Source organism: Neofelis nebulosa, chromosome 5 (assembly GCF_028018385.1).
Source record: "Neofelis nebulosa isolate mNeoNeb1 chromosome 5, mNeoNeb1.pri, whole genome shotgun sequence".
NCBI classification, from domain to species: Eukaryota; Metazoa; Chordata; class Mammalia; order Carnivora; family Felidae; genus Neofelis; species Neofelis nebulosa.
Window position 1 is genome coordinate 91,033,319 of NC_080786.1, and position 15,560 is coordinate 91,048,878.

General features: G+C 36.9%; 1 protein-coding gene across 1 annotated transcript in view; it reads right to left on the bottom strand.

Annotated features, from left to right (window-relative positions):
• The window catches only part of SLC49A4 (solute carrier family 49 member 4), an 89,845-nt gene that overhangs the window by 17,833 nt on the left and 56,452 nt on the right, over positions 1-15,560 (bottom strand). The window contains exon 8 of the mRNA XM_058731179.1: positions 1,640-1,822. Within this exon, the coding sequence (XP_058587162.1) occupies positions 1,640-1,822 (183 nt within the window). The remainder of the gene's footprint in view (positions 1-1,639; positions 1,823-15,560) is intronic.

The following is a 15,560-nucleotide window of genomic DNA, read 5'->3' on the forward strand; positions in this document are numbered from 1 at the left end:
CCTGGAGCCTGTTTCCAATTCTGTGTCTCCCTCTCTCTCTGCCCCTCCCCCGTTCATGCTCTGTCTCTCTCTGTCCCAAAAATAAATTAAAAACGTTGAAAAAAAAAAATTAAAAAAAAAAAAAAAAAAAAAAAGTTGTCTAAAACCCAGGCCAGATTCTGTTTCATCAGCTTTGAAAGTTTCAAAAATGTATTTTCCAGTCAAGGTGGTTATTATGGCTATTATTTCAATTATAAGACTGTCAGGAAGTTTCCTATAAAATATTAGGCCTCTTGGATTGTCACACTTTAGAGCATGTGTTACATTTGAATCTTAAAATTAGATTCTTCCATGTACAAATTATGCAAATTTACTGGTATTTGATGAGCAGTTAAGAGAAAAGCAATGAGGAAAAAAAGGTAGTAATAACAGATTGCTTATGATGAGGAAATAAAATAGGATACAAGCCTAGTAGAAATTAATAAAAATTTACATTCAAGAATCACAAGTATAAACCCTTAACATGCAAGAAAAAAATACTAGATAATTATGCTCAAATGTTTCAAAACAGCAAGACGGATTTTGGACAGAGAAGAATGAGTAACAGAGAAAACCAAACAGCTGTGCAAAACGGAGTCACTACAAACCCATGGATCCCAACCTCAGGTGGCCTGCCTTCAGTGTGCCCAGCAATCTTTCCAGCTGTCCCTGCGGTGTCTCCTCCCATCCCTCCAAGGTTATTTTAATGTTCCATTCTCTCCTTAAGCCCTGTCTCCACTATCTTCCCACCAGCTCTTGACAGACAACTGGCTTCTAAGCAGAAGCTGGTGCCATCAAGAAGGAGCTCCTTCAACAATCGCCCTGGGAAGCGTGTCTGCCTCTGTGGCCGCCCGCACTGCTTCCTCTCCTAACTCCTTTTGTCCAAGTCTAACTCCTCCACTTGAGTTCAGGACCCCATCCCTTCCTCTCTTGTAAGGGCCTCCCTTTTCTTCAAAGGTGTACCCCCTGGGTTCTCACTTCAACCTTCTTTTCACTCTATACCTGTGCTGACCAATTCACTAGCCACTAGCTATGTGTAGCTATTTAAATTTCAACTTACATTAATTAAAAGAAAATGGTAAAAAGTCCAATCCCTTACTTGCACTAGCTGAGTGTGGCTAGTGGTACTGTACTGGACAGTAAAGAACACTGCCAGCCTCCTAAAAAGTTCCACTGGAGAGTGCTGTTCCTTATATTCTACCCACTCCTTGGGTGACCTCTCATTCATCTCTAAGGATTGACACTACAAATCTACCTCTGACTTTAACTTGTACCTTATGTTAAGACAGTAGATTCTAAGTATCTTTTAAAAAGCAATATACCAGTGGTTCTCAACAAGAACCAGTATATTAGAATCACTTGGTGGCTTTTTAAAAATACAAATACAGGGCCCCAGTCCAGGTTAATTAAACCAGAAACTCTAGGGAGTGAGGGTGCATTACATTAGTCTAGGATGCATTTCAAGAAAAACAAAACGGAGGATCTTTTTTTTAGGCACCTGAAAGCTTTGTCAAAGTAATTTGCTTTGGTGAGAATTCTCCACATAAATTCCCTATACACCAGTGCCACAAACCTCTCTCGTAACACATTTAGATAGTAAATAAAAAGTCAAATTTCTTACCTGTGTGATAAAATGTGAGAAAAAATAAAAGTACTCCCATGAACATATTACTTAAAAAAGTGACAACTCCACAAGTAATTCCTTCTGGAACTGGGTAGACAGTCTCCACAAAAAGCTCAAAAAATATAGGTATACTGCTATTCAAGAACACTCCCAGGAGAATGCAGGAGGCATATAATGTCACTAAAATGAAAACACAAACATTTTAGTTTCATGGTAGCAACAGTGAGTCATATCAGATAGATCTTCTGGGTATTCTCTTTCAGAAGTATCAACTCTGGAATTTCATATCTTTTCAATGGTAGTTGATAAAGTTTGACAAAGCATCACATATCTGTCAGCTCTTTGCTCAGGTTTTGTGGAGTAGATAGGAGAAGGTTTTGTTGCCAGATGACCATCAGGATTTGCTTTATCATTTTGGTTTGGATTACTTCAAAGCACAGAAGTGATTTCATCACTATAATCATTTCACCACTATAATATATAATTAAAAGGGTTCTTCTCCCTCAGTCACACTCCTGGCAGACAGAGGTTTACATAAAATACAGCAACTTAATTTGAAATCTAAACTCATTCTATAATTTTAAAGAAAACTTAAAATCTAAGAATAAATGTAAGAAACATTAAGTGTTCCTAAAAATTACATATTTAAAAGGACTGGTTAGTAATCATCTTCAAATACAAAATAAAAATATTTAGTATGTAACTCCCGGAGAAATGCTAAAAATATAACTAGTCTTCAGTTTTGGAATGAATTTTATGTCAACAGTTTTTAAAAAATACATAACTTTCTATATGTTAACAGAATTTAAATAAAAATTTAGAGAAAAAATTAAAAATATGTAACTTTTTAGGAAGATAGAAAAAAAATTTCACCCAGAAATGTATAATATATAGTGGTTAGGATCCCAGGTTAGCAATAAAAAGCCCATTAACCCTATTCTGTAGTGAAATCTTTGATCTTTGAATAAGGGCATTATTCTTATTCTTAGAAAAATGTCTAGGGAAATGCACCCCACTCCAAGGAATTTTTTCATAGCTACAAATGTTCATTATTTTAAATTTGAAGGTGAAAAAAGAACCAATGGGGTAAAAATGATATCCTATAGAACACATCCCTTTTGGACTAGTAAGTATATCATACCCACAGATAATAATGAGTAGAATTTATTCTAAGCCTAAGGTTAGCAGGAAAATACATTTTATTTTAAGAATTCTGAAGATCTAATTGGCTTTATTAAATGATTCATAACTGGACAGCATCCCATCCAGCAAGTAGAGGGAAACTTTGGGGAAAATATTTTATTTTTTCTGGGAAAATATTTTGAATATTTGTTAATGAAAAATTCTTTTTTGAAAATATTTATTTATTTATTTATTTTGAGAGAAGGAGTGTGCCAACAGGGGAGGGGCAGAGAGAGGGGGAGAGAACCCAAGCAGGCTCCACGATGTTAGCACAGAGCCCAATGTGGGGCTTGATCCTACAGCCTTTGAGACTGTGACCTGAGCTGAGATTAAGAGTCAGACATCTAACCAACTGAGCCACCCAGATGCCCTGGAAAAAAAATTTCTGTATAGGAACCTCAACTTCCATTTCCTCCTCTAATTACACTAGCCTTTCAGGATTATAAAATATTTAGTCATTCTAATAACACAAATAGCTGGTGATTATACTGATTTTCTTTGACTAGGAGACACATATGAAAAGAGAGAACAAAAGGATGACCGTGAATAAAGAACATACTACTGGCTAAAGCAGTGACCAAATTATTCACAGAATTAAACAGGAAGCATCTGATAGTTAAAATAAATACCACTTAAAATATGAAGTAACTTTCAAGATTCTTTTTTTTTTAATTTTTTTTTTAATGTTTATTTATTTTTGAGACAGAGAGAGACAGAGCATGAACGAGGGAGGGTCAGAGAGAGAGGGAGACACAGAATCTAAAGCAGGCTCCAGTCTCTGAGCTGTCAGCACAGAGCCCGACGCGGGGCTCGAACTCACAGACTGTGAGATCATGACCTGAGCCGAAGTCGGCCACCTAACCCACTGAGCCACCCAGGCGCTCCTCAAGATTCTTAAAAACAAAACCCCTCATGCTCACTATATATTTGCTAGACACATATCACATAAACAAATCAACACATTCCCCTTTTCATGTGAGTCATTAGTGGGACATTTGGAAATGTAGGGATGGAATGTCATTGGTAGCTTTTATAGCATACTCTATCTATAAAACACTCTATAATAATTTATCAGCCAGTCAGTGGTAATCAGAGCAGAGATGGCTATCGACCCAAACACAGATGAGTCTAAGAGTTCAAAATAAGAGAATACTGAAATAAATGCCAGGAAGAATCAATCTCTTAAGAACCAGGAAATGCTACTTCTAAAGATTCACAAACTACTAATAGAATCAGCTGTTTCTAGGAAACACATTTGGAAATAATCCTTTTGACATTTTTATGTCTGAAATATACCCTTACATGTAGTTTGTAATCAGGCAAGTGAAAATGAAAAATTACCACAATATGTATATAACAATTGCATGTTGTAAAAGAAAGAAAGAATGATAATGTAATGATAAGGATATACAAAAAGAGGACTATCAGTATGTAGTCTTGAAAAGAGAGGTTTGGTTTTATCGATTTTTATCAAGCATGGTACAAAAAAAAAAATGAGACACACACACACACACACACACACACACACACACACACACACACACACAGAATTTCTCAGAGAAGCAGAGCTTGGTGAAGCAGGGGGCCCCGTCTGAAAACTCAAGATCATCCAACTCCCTTGGTTTCATTTCATGTTCATTAAGAATCTTATGATTTTGGTTTCCTAGGTATCTGAATTCTGGAAAGGGAAGAGGAAATCTTTATCACTGGAAATATTAGACTTCTATTATAATTAAACATTGTTGATAGAACTGTAAATAGTTCATCTTCTGATGGTAATTTGAAAATGCTTTTCAAAACAAATAATGCACTTACTCTTTGACCCAACAATTCCACTTCTAGGTATTTATTCTATAGCTATGCAGGTACAAGATTATAGAGAACACTCATTGCAATATTGTTTGTAGCACAAAAAGATTATAAATAAGCTAAGTGTCCACCGATAGGGTGTTGGTTGTTTAAAAATGTATCAGGGGCGCCTGGGTGGCGCAGTCGGTTAAGCGTCCGACTTCAGCCAGGTCACGATCTCGCGGTCCGTGAGTTCGAGCCCCGCGTCAGGCTCTGGGCTGATGGCTCGGAGCCTGGAGCCTGTTTCCGATTCTGTGTCTCCCTCTCTCTCTGCCCCTCCCCCGTTCATGCTCTGTCTCTCTCTGTCCCAAAAATAAATAAAAAACGTTGAAAAAAAAAATAAATAAAAATGTATCAAACATCAAAGGTGTATTATGCAACTATTAAAAATGGAAGTAACTCTGTCTATAGTGATATTAATGATATCTAAGGTGCGTAAATGAAAAAGGTGAAGAGTGTTATCTTTTTAAAAAGAACACATGCACTGCTGTTTGTAAATTTATAGAATTCTCTGGGCAAATACCTAAGAAACTGACATACAGGGTTGCCTCTAAAGAGAAAAACTGGAGGCCACAGGAGGGTAGACATTTTCATTTTATACCTTTTTCCTATTATTTGAATTTGAATTATTTACTTTGTGCGTATCTTAGCTATTTAAAAACAAAAGAACTGGGGGCGCCTGGGTGGCTCAGTCGGTTGAGCGTCCGACTTCAGCTCAGGTCACGATCTCACGGTTTGTGAGTTCAAGCCCCGCATCAGGCTCTGGGCTGGTGGCTCAGAGCCTGGAGCCTGCTTCCGATTCTGTGTCTCCCTCTCTCTCTGCCTCTCCCCCGTTCATGCTCTGTCTCTCTCTGTCTCAAAAATAAACATTAAAAAAAAAATTAAAAAAAAAAGAACTGTATTGTAAACTAACGAAATAGCAGCTGATCCAACCTGCCCCCCCATGTAAGTTTCTTAGCTCACTGATTCAGAAATGGCTATCACTGAGTGGCAAGACCCCTAGACCTAATGTCTACACCTGGGAGCCATGTAACTCAGCCCTTGTGCAGGATCCTTGACACAAATATTCTCACTTCATTTTATAAGAATTCCTATTACATGTAGGATAGACGAGCTAAGATGTGTAATATAACTTCAGAGGCCAGTAATCAAAAAGCCAAGTATTTTCAGGGTGCCTGGTGGCTCAGTTGGCTAAGCATCCAACTTCAGCTCAGGTCATGATCTCACGGTTCCTAAGTTTGAGCCCTGCATCAGTCTCTGTGCTGACAGCTCAGAGCCTAGAGCCTGCTTCAAATTCTGTGTCTACCTCTCTCTCTGCCCCTCCCCCGCTCACGCTCTGTCTCTCTCCCTCTCAAAAATAAAATAAACATTAAAAAATTAAAGAAAAAGCAAGTATTTTCATTTAATTCTCTCACTCTTGGGGTTTGCTTCTTCTATTATATAAAAATGATGACCAAGAGGTTGTTTTACACTGGATGGATGTGCTGAAATCACTTGTTATTGCATAAAGGATCAAAATAGTTTACATAGGAAAGGGTTAAATTAAGATCATTCATAATCAAAGTGGGGAAAAGTAGCTGTGTCAGGACTGAATTCATATACTCCCCAGTGCTCTGGGACATGCACAAAGTAGAAGCCGATTTGAATTCGACTTTCATTTGAGTTTTTAGTTTAGAGTCTGATACAGTATCTTTATACACTGGTTTGTCCGATCCAGTGGGTGAATGTCATCTACAAAAAGTCAGGCAGACAAGATAATTTCCTGCTTGTCAGAGAGGGCTCAAACTACATAATTGTTAAGTATTTCTATGACTTTTTATGATACTAAAATTATAATAAACTGCCTTTCAATTAAAAAGTCAAGGTAATTTGGCAGAACAAATACAATGCTGATGCAGAGTTTTTTCAAAGAAGTTAATAAAATTTCACAGGCCCACAATTCAAACTGCAAAAAACAAAGTCCTGTGCAACACAGAATACAGTTACAATGGATGTGTTTCAAGAACACAAATTGGATCATAACCCTGAAACTACTACCTCCCCCACTCCTGCTCCCAATGGCAAACCAAGTCAGTTAACCTTAGGGACATAAAACTACGTATAAATAAAATTTTAATAACCCAAACACTCAAACCTTAGGTGTCATAAAATAAATCACAAAATTTCAGGTAAGAACTATTCCCATTCAACATTTAATGAGATTCTTTTTTTCATTATTATTATGTTTATTTATTTTTGAGAGAGAGAGATAGAGTGCGAGCAGGGGAGGGGCAGAGAGAGAGAGGAAGACACAGAATCTGAAGTAAGCTCCAGGCTCTGAGCTGTCAGCACAGAGCCCGATGTGGGGTTTGAACTCACGAAAGGTAAGATTATGACCTGAGCCGAAGTCGGACGCTTAACTGACTAAGCCACCCAGGTGCCCCAACCATTTAATGAGATTCTTAAGATATCATTAATAACGAAACAATTTTCAATCTTGGGTTTACATAATTTTTAAGGCATTTTTAAAGCTGTTTTCAAATATATTATATTTGATCACCTTACCGACCCTTTGAAGCAGGTAAAGCATTTTACAGATGAAGTGACGAAAGTTCTGGAAGTCAAAATGACTTATTTGGAAACAATGTAAATTAGCTTTGCTAAAAATAATAGAATTAAGGTGTACAGAATCTAGCATGAAGCCACTGTGTCAGACTGAAAAACAAAACAAAACAAAACAAAAACCCCCAAAACCCCAAACAAGACTTGGTATTTCTTTTATTCAATTGTATTCACACAAAAAGCATGCTTCCCCAATCTGTGTTCAGCACTAAAAGCTTGAAGTGACTGAACATAAATAAGCTAGATGACAAAATAAAAAACCCAAAAAGTTACAAAGAAGACGAACCTTAATCATGATACATGTAAAATGGGTTCAAAAATGATTGTTTAGGTATTTAATAGGGAAAACATAAGACTTTTTTCAAAACCATTTATCAGGCACCTATTTTTTGTAAGCCACTGTGTTGGAACAATAAATAGGACACACTGTATCCTCAAATGACTCCTAACCTAAAGGAATATGATCGACAGCTATTGGCTTAGTAGCCATTTATATGCACAGTGTGAAGAAAATAATTATACTTCATTCTTTTTTCTTAAAAAAAAAAAAAGCTATGTCTAACCATGAGAAGCAATAGCCCCCACTATCAGGTGCTGAGTATAGCAGGAAAAGTGGGCTGAAATCTATTAGCAATAGGTTTTAAGGAAAACCCTGACAAAGTATGGTAGGTTTAGAAGAGACTGATTGTGGTGGTCAGTGCTGGGAATCCATGTTTGATGAGGGCAGCTTGTGAGAACTGGTGGATGCTTAGATTAAGGCTAAGGTCAGACAAGACAGGTACAATGTTTTGAGGGTGTTAGTGGAAGAGGGAGGGAGCTGACTTGCCCTGTGGGCTGTGTTGCTCCAAATCAGCTCTCTCCATAGGAGGAAGAATTTCCCAGGACCCAGAGCTGATAAACAATGGGACAGGGAATGGCTTCCTCATCCAGGCGGGATTCCAGTTGCAGTGAGATGGGCATATCTCTGGACTGTAAGCGAAGAGACTCACTTATTGAATGATAAGTTATACCAGATGATAACTGAGGTTCATTTAAGCAGATCAATAACAAATAAATTTAGGTAGAGAGCCTAACTAAAACTAAAACTAAAACTTTCATAGGTGCTTCTCAGTAGATATGAATAATACAGAATTTCTTTCTAGTTTTATTAGGAAGTATTATAAATAAGAAATAAGATTATAAAATAAGTACAATAAATTTTTATCATGAAAAGTTTTAAGGATTAGAATCAAGAAATTTCCCTGAAGAGTTGGTTTATTAATATACTTTATTGGATAAATTTTATGATTATGCATACTGACTAAATTTTATTTTATGATAAAGTTAGTAAAGCTACCTGGGAATTATTAGATTAAACCTTTATTAAAAATATTTCTACAATCTAAATTAACCTTGATATTGCATTTGAAAATACTCCTTCAGGAAATAAAGACACACGTATAAAGAGAAAGAGTAAACATTCACAATATGTTTGTTCATGGGTTTTAGGTGTGTTGAATATACGGGATACACACATACATATGTACACACACACTGATATAACATTTCTATATTGTTGAGCTGTGCCTCTCTTCTCAGCCTCAGATTTTCTTCCTAAAAATGATTGTTGTGGCCTTCATGATCTGCCACTGATTAAAACATGCAGTACATGAAACCGTGGTTTCAAAAAAGTATAGGGCATATTTTGCTGCAATATTCATTAATAGCAATGACTTTATTTATGTTATTATTTTATTTGTGTCCCTTGTTTAGCCTCTTTGTTGGCATAGGTTAGTCCTATAAAGGCTGACAGTTATGTTTAGAGTCTCTTACGGTGGAAGGCAAGGTAGTTATCTTGCAGAAATGAAGCACAACTAATAACCCTTTGAAATAGTGGGCCCAGAGTAGAGATTGGTTGTACTATATCAGGTAGTATAGGTATAGGTTTATCAGTAACTTTTAAGTTCCCAAAGAACTACTTACGGTTCTATAGAAGGCAATGCACAGTTGCATCACGGAACACTGATCACCTGGTCAAGCCCTCTATCTTTCAGAAACAGAGTCTGTTTACAGACTCATTTCTCTTCTTGAAAATCTCCATGGATAAACATTATATTATCTTGCTCAATAGGTCCTATCAGCATATCATGGCTCTTACATTTAAGATTTTTCACAAATCCATTTTCTTCCTTTAATCCACCTTCTGTTTTTTCCTTCTTGGTCACAGAATCATGAACATGAGTAACAGTCACTTCTAGTTCATAAAGTTGGAAAGAATAATTAAGTCACTTACCTACCTTTCCTTAAAATCCCTAATTTCCTTAAAAGTGTGCATATTATAATCATGCTCATCATCCCTTTCTGAATTTTCTCATTTCCCCTCCATTTTGGGGTAAATGTATGTTTTTATTTCTTTGCATGCTGTTAAAGTGGGACATAATTATCTTAATAAAAGCAAGATACATGAAAATATATTAAGAGGATCACTCTCTACCCTATACATGTCACATGCCTTTCAATACAACCGAGTATATTTTCTTTCTTCAAATACCACTTGAAGTCAGCTTGTAGTCACCTATCATTGTCAAGGGGCTCGTGTCTAGCTTATCTTTCCCCCTTACTCCTCACTCACTATCTATGTCTGACTTTGCCACTGAGGCCTTCCAGTAACTTGAATTAGATAAAGAACCTCCCAAGGCCACTTCTGCTAAAACTCAAATTATATTGTTTCAGTAAACTCAACACCAAAGTGCTAACATTTTTCAAAATGCCGTTTTCAAAGCATTTATCTGTTCAGTGAAAAATGACTGTGTGAGTTGTGGCAAACGGGGCTAGATGTCTACTTTTCAGATAAGGTGAAATGCATTTTCATAACTTTGTATATAGAATATGCTTCAAGATTTTGAAACTCACATTATCTAGTCATGAATTTATTTATTTGCCCTGTTGAAGATACTTCAATTAATAAACATATAACACAATTATAAATTCTGAATCTCCTTAAGGAAATAAAAGCATACTGCTGATAGCTTCCAAGGGGATGTATATATGCAAGTACACGTATCAAAATAGTGCACTTTTATGGGGCACCTCGGTGGCTCAGTCAGTCAGTTAAGCCACCAACTCTTTTTTTTTTTTTTTTTTTTTTTTTTTTTAAATTTTTTTTTCAACATTTTTTAATTTATTTTTGGGACAGAGAGAGACAGAGCATGAACGGGGGAGGGGCAGAGAGAGAGGGAGACACAGAATCGGAAACAGGCTCCAGGCTCCGAGCCATCAGCCCAGAGCCTGACGCGGGGCTCGAACTCACGGACCGCGAGATCGTGACCTGGCTGAAGTCGGACGCTTAACCGACTGCGCCACCCAGGCGCCCCAAGCCACCAACTCTTGATTTTGGCTCAGGTCGTGATCCCAGGGTTCTGAGATTGAGCCCCATGTCCAGCTCTGCGCTGACAGTGTGGAGCCTGCTTGGGATTGTCTTTCTCCTTTTCTCTCTGCCTCTTCCCCACCTTTCGATTGCTCTCTCTCTCTCACAACATAAATAAATAAACATTAAAAAAAAAAGTGCACCTTTAGATGGGATGGAATGATTCAGTTTTTCTTCTATAGAGATGGCAACAATAGTATCAAGATCAGTGGACCACAGAATATTGCAACAGAAGGTTTTAGCAGTAACAGCACTTTTAAACATGGCTTGAACAAAATTAACTAGCTTTTAATTTATTAAGTTAGTAATTACAATCAATGCATATATTTTCACACTTTTCATGTAGAGTCCTCTGTTATTTAAAAGTAACAAAAGGAATACTAAATTTACTGGAAATGGTAAAAAGACTAGATATTTTCCACATTAAAAATAGAATAATGACTCTGGTAAAAAAGAAATACGAATTTGCCATTACTGGCTTTAAATATCAGTCTAAAGGTCTAGATGTGTCTATAATTAGATTTTGTAGTAAGTTCCCTTTCATGAAACCTCTTTTACTTAGAAGGAATTAGGTCAGATTTTTACAAAGGCAGTAAGAGTATCTGTGACAGATTTATTCAAATTCTCCATTGTTCCACTAAAATGTGCCCTTTTGCCTTTCTGCAGCTAGTGCTGAATAACAAAGAGTGGCCACAGTTGCTATTATTTGCAATAAGTCATACCTACTGAGATTCAAAATGCAGGTGGGGTGCTTGGTTGGCTCAGTAGGTTAAGTGTCCAACTCTTGATTCAGGCTCAGGTCATGATAAGTGTGATATCGAGTCCTGCATGGGGCTCCACAGTGACAGTATGGAGCCTGCTTGGGATTCTCTATCTCTGCCCCTCCCCCACTCTCTCAAAATAAATAAATAAACTTAAAAAAAATGGAGGTAATGTACACTTCATTCATTCACTCACTCATTCACTCATTACGATCTAGAGCTAGGTAGTGGATTGGGAGTTGGGTGTCAGAATTTATAAGGCACGAGTCTATGCTCCAGATTTTGTGATTGGTAGGGGAGATAAGACACACATTCAAGTAACTATTAAATGGTATCAGGAAAGAAAAAAAAATCCCACTATGATCATTCGGAGAAGGACTGAAAAGTCTAGGTTTCAACAGTGTGCTTTTAATTTAACGCATCTTTCAGGAGTTTCTTTCTTTCAGGAGTTTCTAAGTGACATTCAAAAACTCACTTGTAATTGAAAACAACAGTAGAATTTATAAATTCAGTTGTTAAGATGGCCACACAAACTCAACCTTTCAATTCTGGCTTTGATTTAATTTAGAATTCTGCTTTCCTTTCTGTCCAACATAATTGTTTTCAAGGACAGATGGGAAAACCATAGTCCTGACCAAGGTCAATAATATCAATTTTCCCTTAAGATTTAAAAAGATGCATAGTTTTCAAATATATACTTTCTTTTTCTGATTATAAAAGTAAAAAAATGCTCATTATTACAAATCTAGACAAAAAAGAAGGCAATAAAAGAAACATTCTTACTGCCACCACCCAGAGATAAAACTGTTAATTCATCATGTTAAATAGAAAACACATAAAATTTAATGAATGCAATATCTTATAACGAATATTCTACACTTAATTCAAGGGAAAAACGTGTTCATTATGTACTCATAACTTTGTTATTATAAAATCTAACAGATACATACAAAAATCTGAGTGTAATGTTATATGAGGAGTTGTAAACTAAAACTATTCTACCGGAATGTTGTGCAATTGCTAAATTATGAAATTATACCAGAATAAAATAAAACAAAAAATTCTGGCCCAAAATACTTGCCAAAATTGCTCAAAAACCTAATGTAGGTATGTTAGTACAAAAAAAGTACACAGTATCCAAAACTTATTACTCTGGACAACTGGGCTTTATAGGCAAAGCAATAAAAATTAAAGTTAAGGATACCTGGCAGGATGGTACAAAACAGAGACTTCCAAACCTTCCTTTGCAGCACCCTTAGTGCCTTAGTAATTTTTTCATGGTGCCCCAAGGCCAAAAGAAATAGCTAACAATTCTGTTAATTACATAGTTAGGTCCAAACAATTTAACATATATTATATATATATGTATGTATGTGTATGTGTGTGTGTGTGTGTGTGTATGTATATATATATATATATATATATATATATATATATATATATATATATATATATATATCTCAAATAACCACAATTGCTTACTAATGAGATGCGTGCATCTGATGGGCAATGCATGCCTTCTCAAATCTTGGGATCAACTCTTACAATCAGATCGACACCCTCATTTCCTGGTCCTGATTTTTGTGCAGCACTTGCTTTTTATCACAGCAGCTGCAGGAAACCTAACTTCGCAGAGATGTGATGTCATCGAAAAGAATGTAGTAGGATCTAATGACGAAACTGGGAACTCTCTTGAACTAGACGTTCACAAAGTGTCTGACGGATGTGGAATATCTCTGTGTTTCCTTCAGAAATTTAGGGGGTATAGCTCAGGGGTAGAGCATTTGACTGCAGAAATTTAAAATAACCCACGTTGCCCTTTTGAGTTTGCTGTGGAACTCCAGGGAAGCTGGCCTGGTGTAGTTTGGTAGTCGTGGATATAGGGCAACCTATAAAAGTGTCACTGTAGAAGTGGTAGGAACTCCAAAATAAAGGCTGTCTTTGGAGTGCCAGGGTGGCTCAGTCCATTAAGCAAGCATCTGACTCTCTATCTCAGCGCAGGTCTTGATTGCAGGGTTGTGAGTTCAAAGGCTGTCTTTGAAAAATTTGATACCTTTGATATATAAATTGCTGGTCCTTTTATAACAGAGCACTGAAATCCAAACTGGGATACTATGACATATTATTTTATAGACCATGAGGGCTCTGTTATTGTTTCTTCCTTTTTAAAATTTTTTTGAAGTTTATTTATTTTAAGAGACAGAGAGTGAGTGGGGGAAGGGCAGAGAGAGAGGGAGAGACAGAATCCCAAGCAGGCTCTGTGCTAGTACACAGAGTCCAATATGGGGCCCGAACTCATGAACAGTGAGATCATAACTTGAGAGGAAACCAGGAGTCAGACACTTAACCGACTGAACCACCAAGGCACCCCCACTTCCTTTTTTTTTTTTTTTTTAAATAAAAGATTGCTCAAGATGCAGATTTTTTATTCCATTTGTAAGTAATAGCCACCTACTGGATTATGTGTTTATTATGGGATTATTTGTTATAAAGGTAGAATATAGGATTCTTTGTTACAAAGTAGGCTATAAAATTGTAGGATTATTTGCTGTAATAAGCACTTGTATGGGTAAGAGTTAACAAGAGTCTGAAGTGGCTCTATTGGGGCCTATTGACCAATGGCATGCGTATTTCATGGGGACCCCATTAGAGAAAGGTTCCTTTTGTCCGTATACAATTAAGGCTGCAGATGGAATTAAGGTTACTAATCAGTTGAGCTTAAAATTGAGAGCTTATCCTGAATTATCTGGGTGGGTTCAGTATAATCACAGGGATCCTTAAAAGTAGAGAAAAGAGCAGAGGATTAGACCTCAGAGGAAGATGTGACTTGGAAGAAAGGCTTGGGTAATGCTGTGTGAGAAGGACTTGACCCATGGCAGGCTTTAAAGATGGAGGAAGGGAATCCAGGAATCTGGGTGGCCTCTGGAGGTCAGAAAAGGCAAGATAGTGTATTCTTCCCTTGTCTAGAGTTTGCCCACACTTTGACTTTAGCTTAGTGAGACCCACATTGGACTTCTAACTTACAGAAGTGTAAGACAATAAACTGGTGTTGTTTTAAGCCACTGTATTTGTGATAACTTGTTATAGTGGCCATGGTAAAGTAATACAGACCCCCAAATGACAGTATTGATAACAACACAATAGCGGAGCACCTGGGTGGCTCAGTTGGTTGAGTATTTGACTCTCAGTTTCAGTTCAGGTCATAATCCCAGGGTCATGGGATCAAGCCCCAAGTCGGGTTCTGCGCTGAGCATGAAGCCTGCTTAAGATTCATTCCTCTCTCTCTCTCTCTCTCTTTCTCCTAACCATCCCCCCCCCCACCCCGCCCCTCTCCCCTGATCATGCTCTCTCTAAAATAAAACAAAAAAAAAATGCAATAGCAACTATAAATATTTCAGGTCAGGGGCACCTGGGTGGCTCAGTCAGTTAAGCGTCCAACTTCGGTTCAGGTCATGATCTCAGGGTCCGTAAGTTCGAGCCCCTCATTGGGCTCTGTGCTGACAGCTCAGAGCCTGGAGCCTGCTTTGGATTCTGTGTCTCCCTCTCTCTCTGACCCTCCTTCCCCATTCATGCTCTGCCTCTCTTTGTCTCAAAAATAAATAAACAGTAAAAAAAAAATTAAATATTTCAGGTCAATTAGATGAGCTGAATAAGCTGTCTGTAATATACTTCCTAAAGGTATTTTCTAGTAAGTTTTGTTTTGTATTGATAGTGTAAGAAGACTGAATAACCTATAGGTGTAGAAAGAATTTTACTGGTATATACTTCAAACATCATAGATTTTTGCCTCTGTTCATTTTCCTTACTGCTTAATGATGTAATGGCTATAAAGAAGATAAAAATTTCTGTATTATGCTCTGATATGAATTTTAAAAGAATATAGGCTTTTCCATGCTATATGAGTTTAGGCTAAGGATTACATTTCTTTTCCATGTGAAAATACCAATGAAAATATTTTTAGTTATCTTGGACTCTTTTTAGATGGGAAGATAGTCTGATGTCTGGACGTGGGAGACCTTTTTGTATATTTATTAGTTTTAGAATTTTTATAGTTTTATAGTAATTATTATTATATTTCCATTATGTCTCTAACAAGGAAAATTCCTACTGTCTGGGTTTA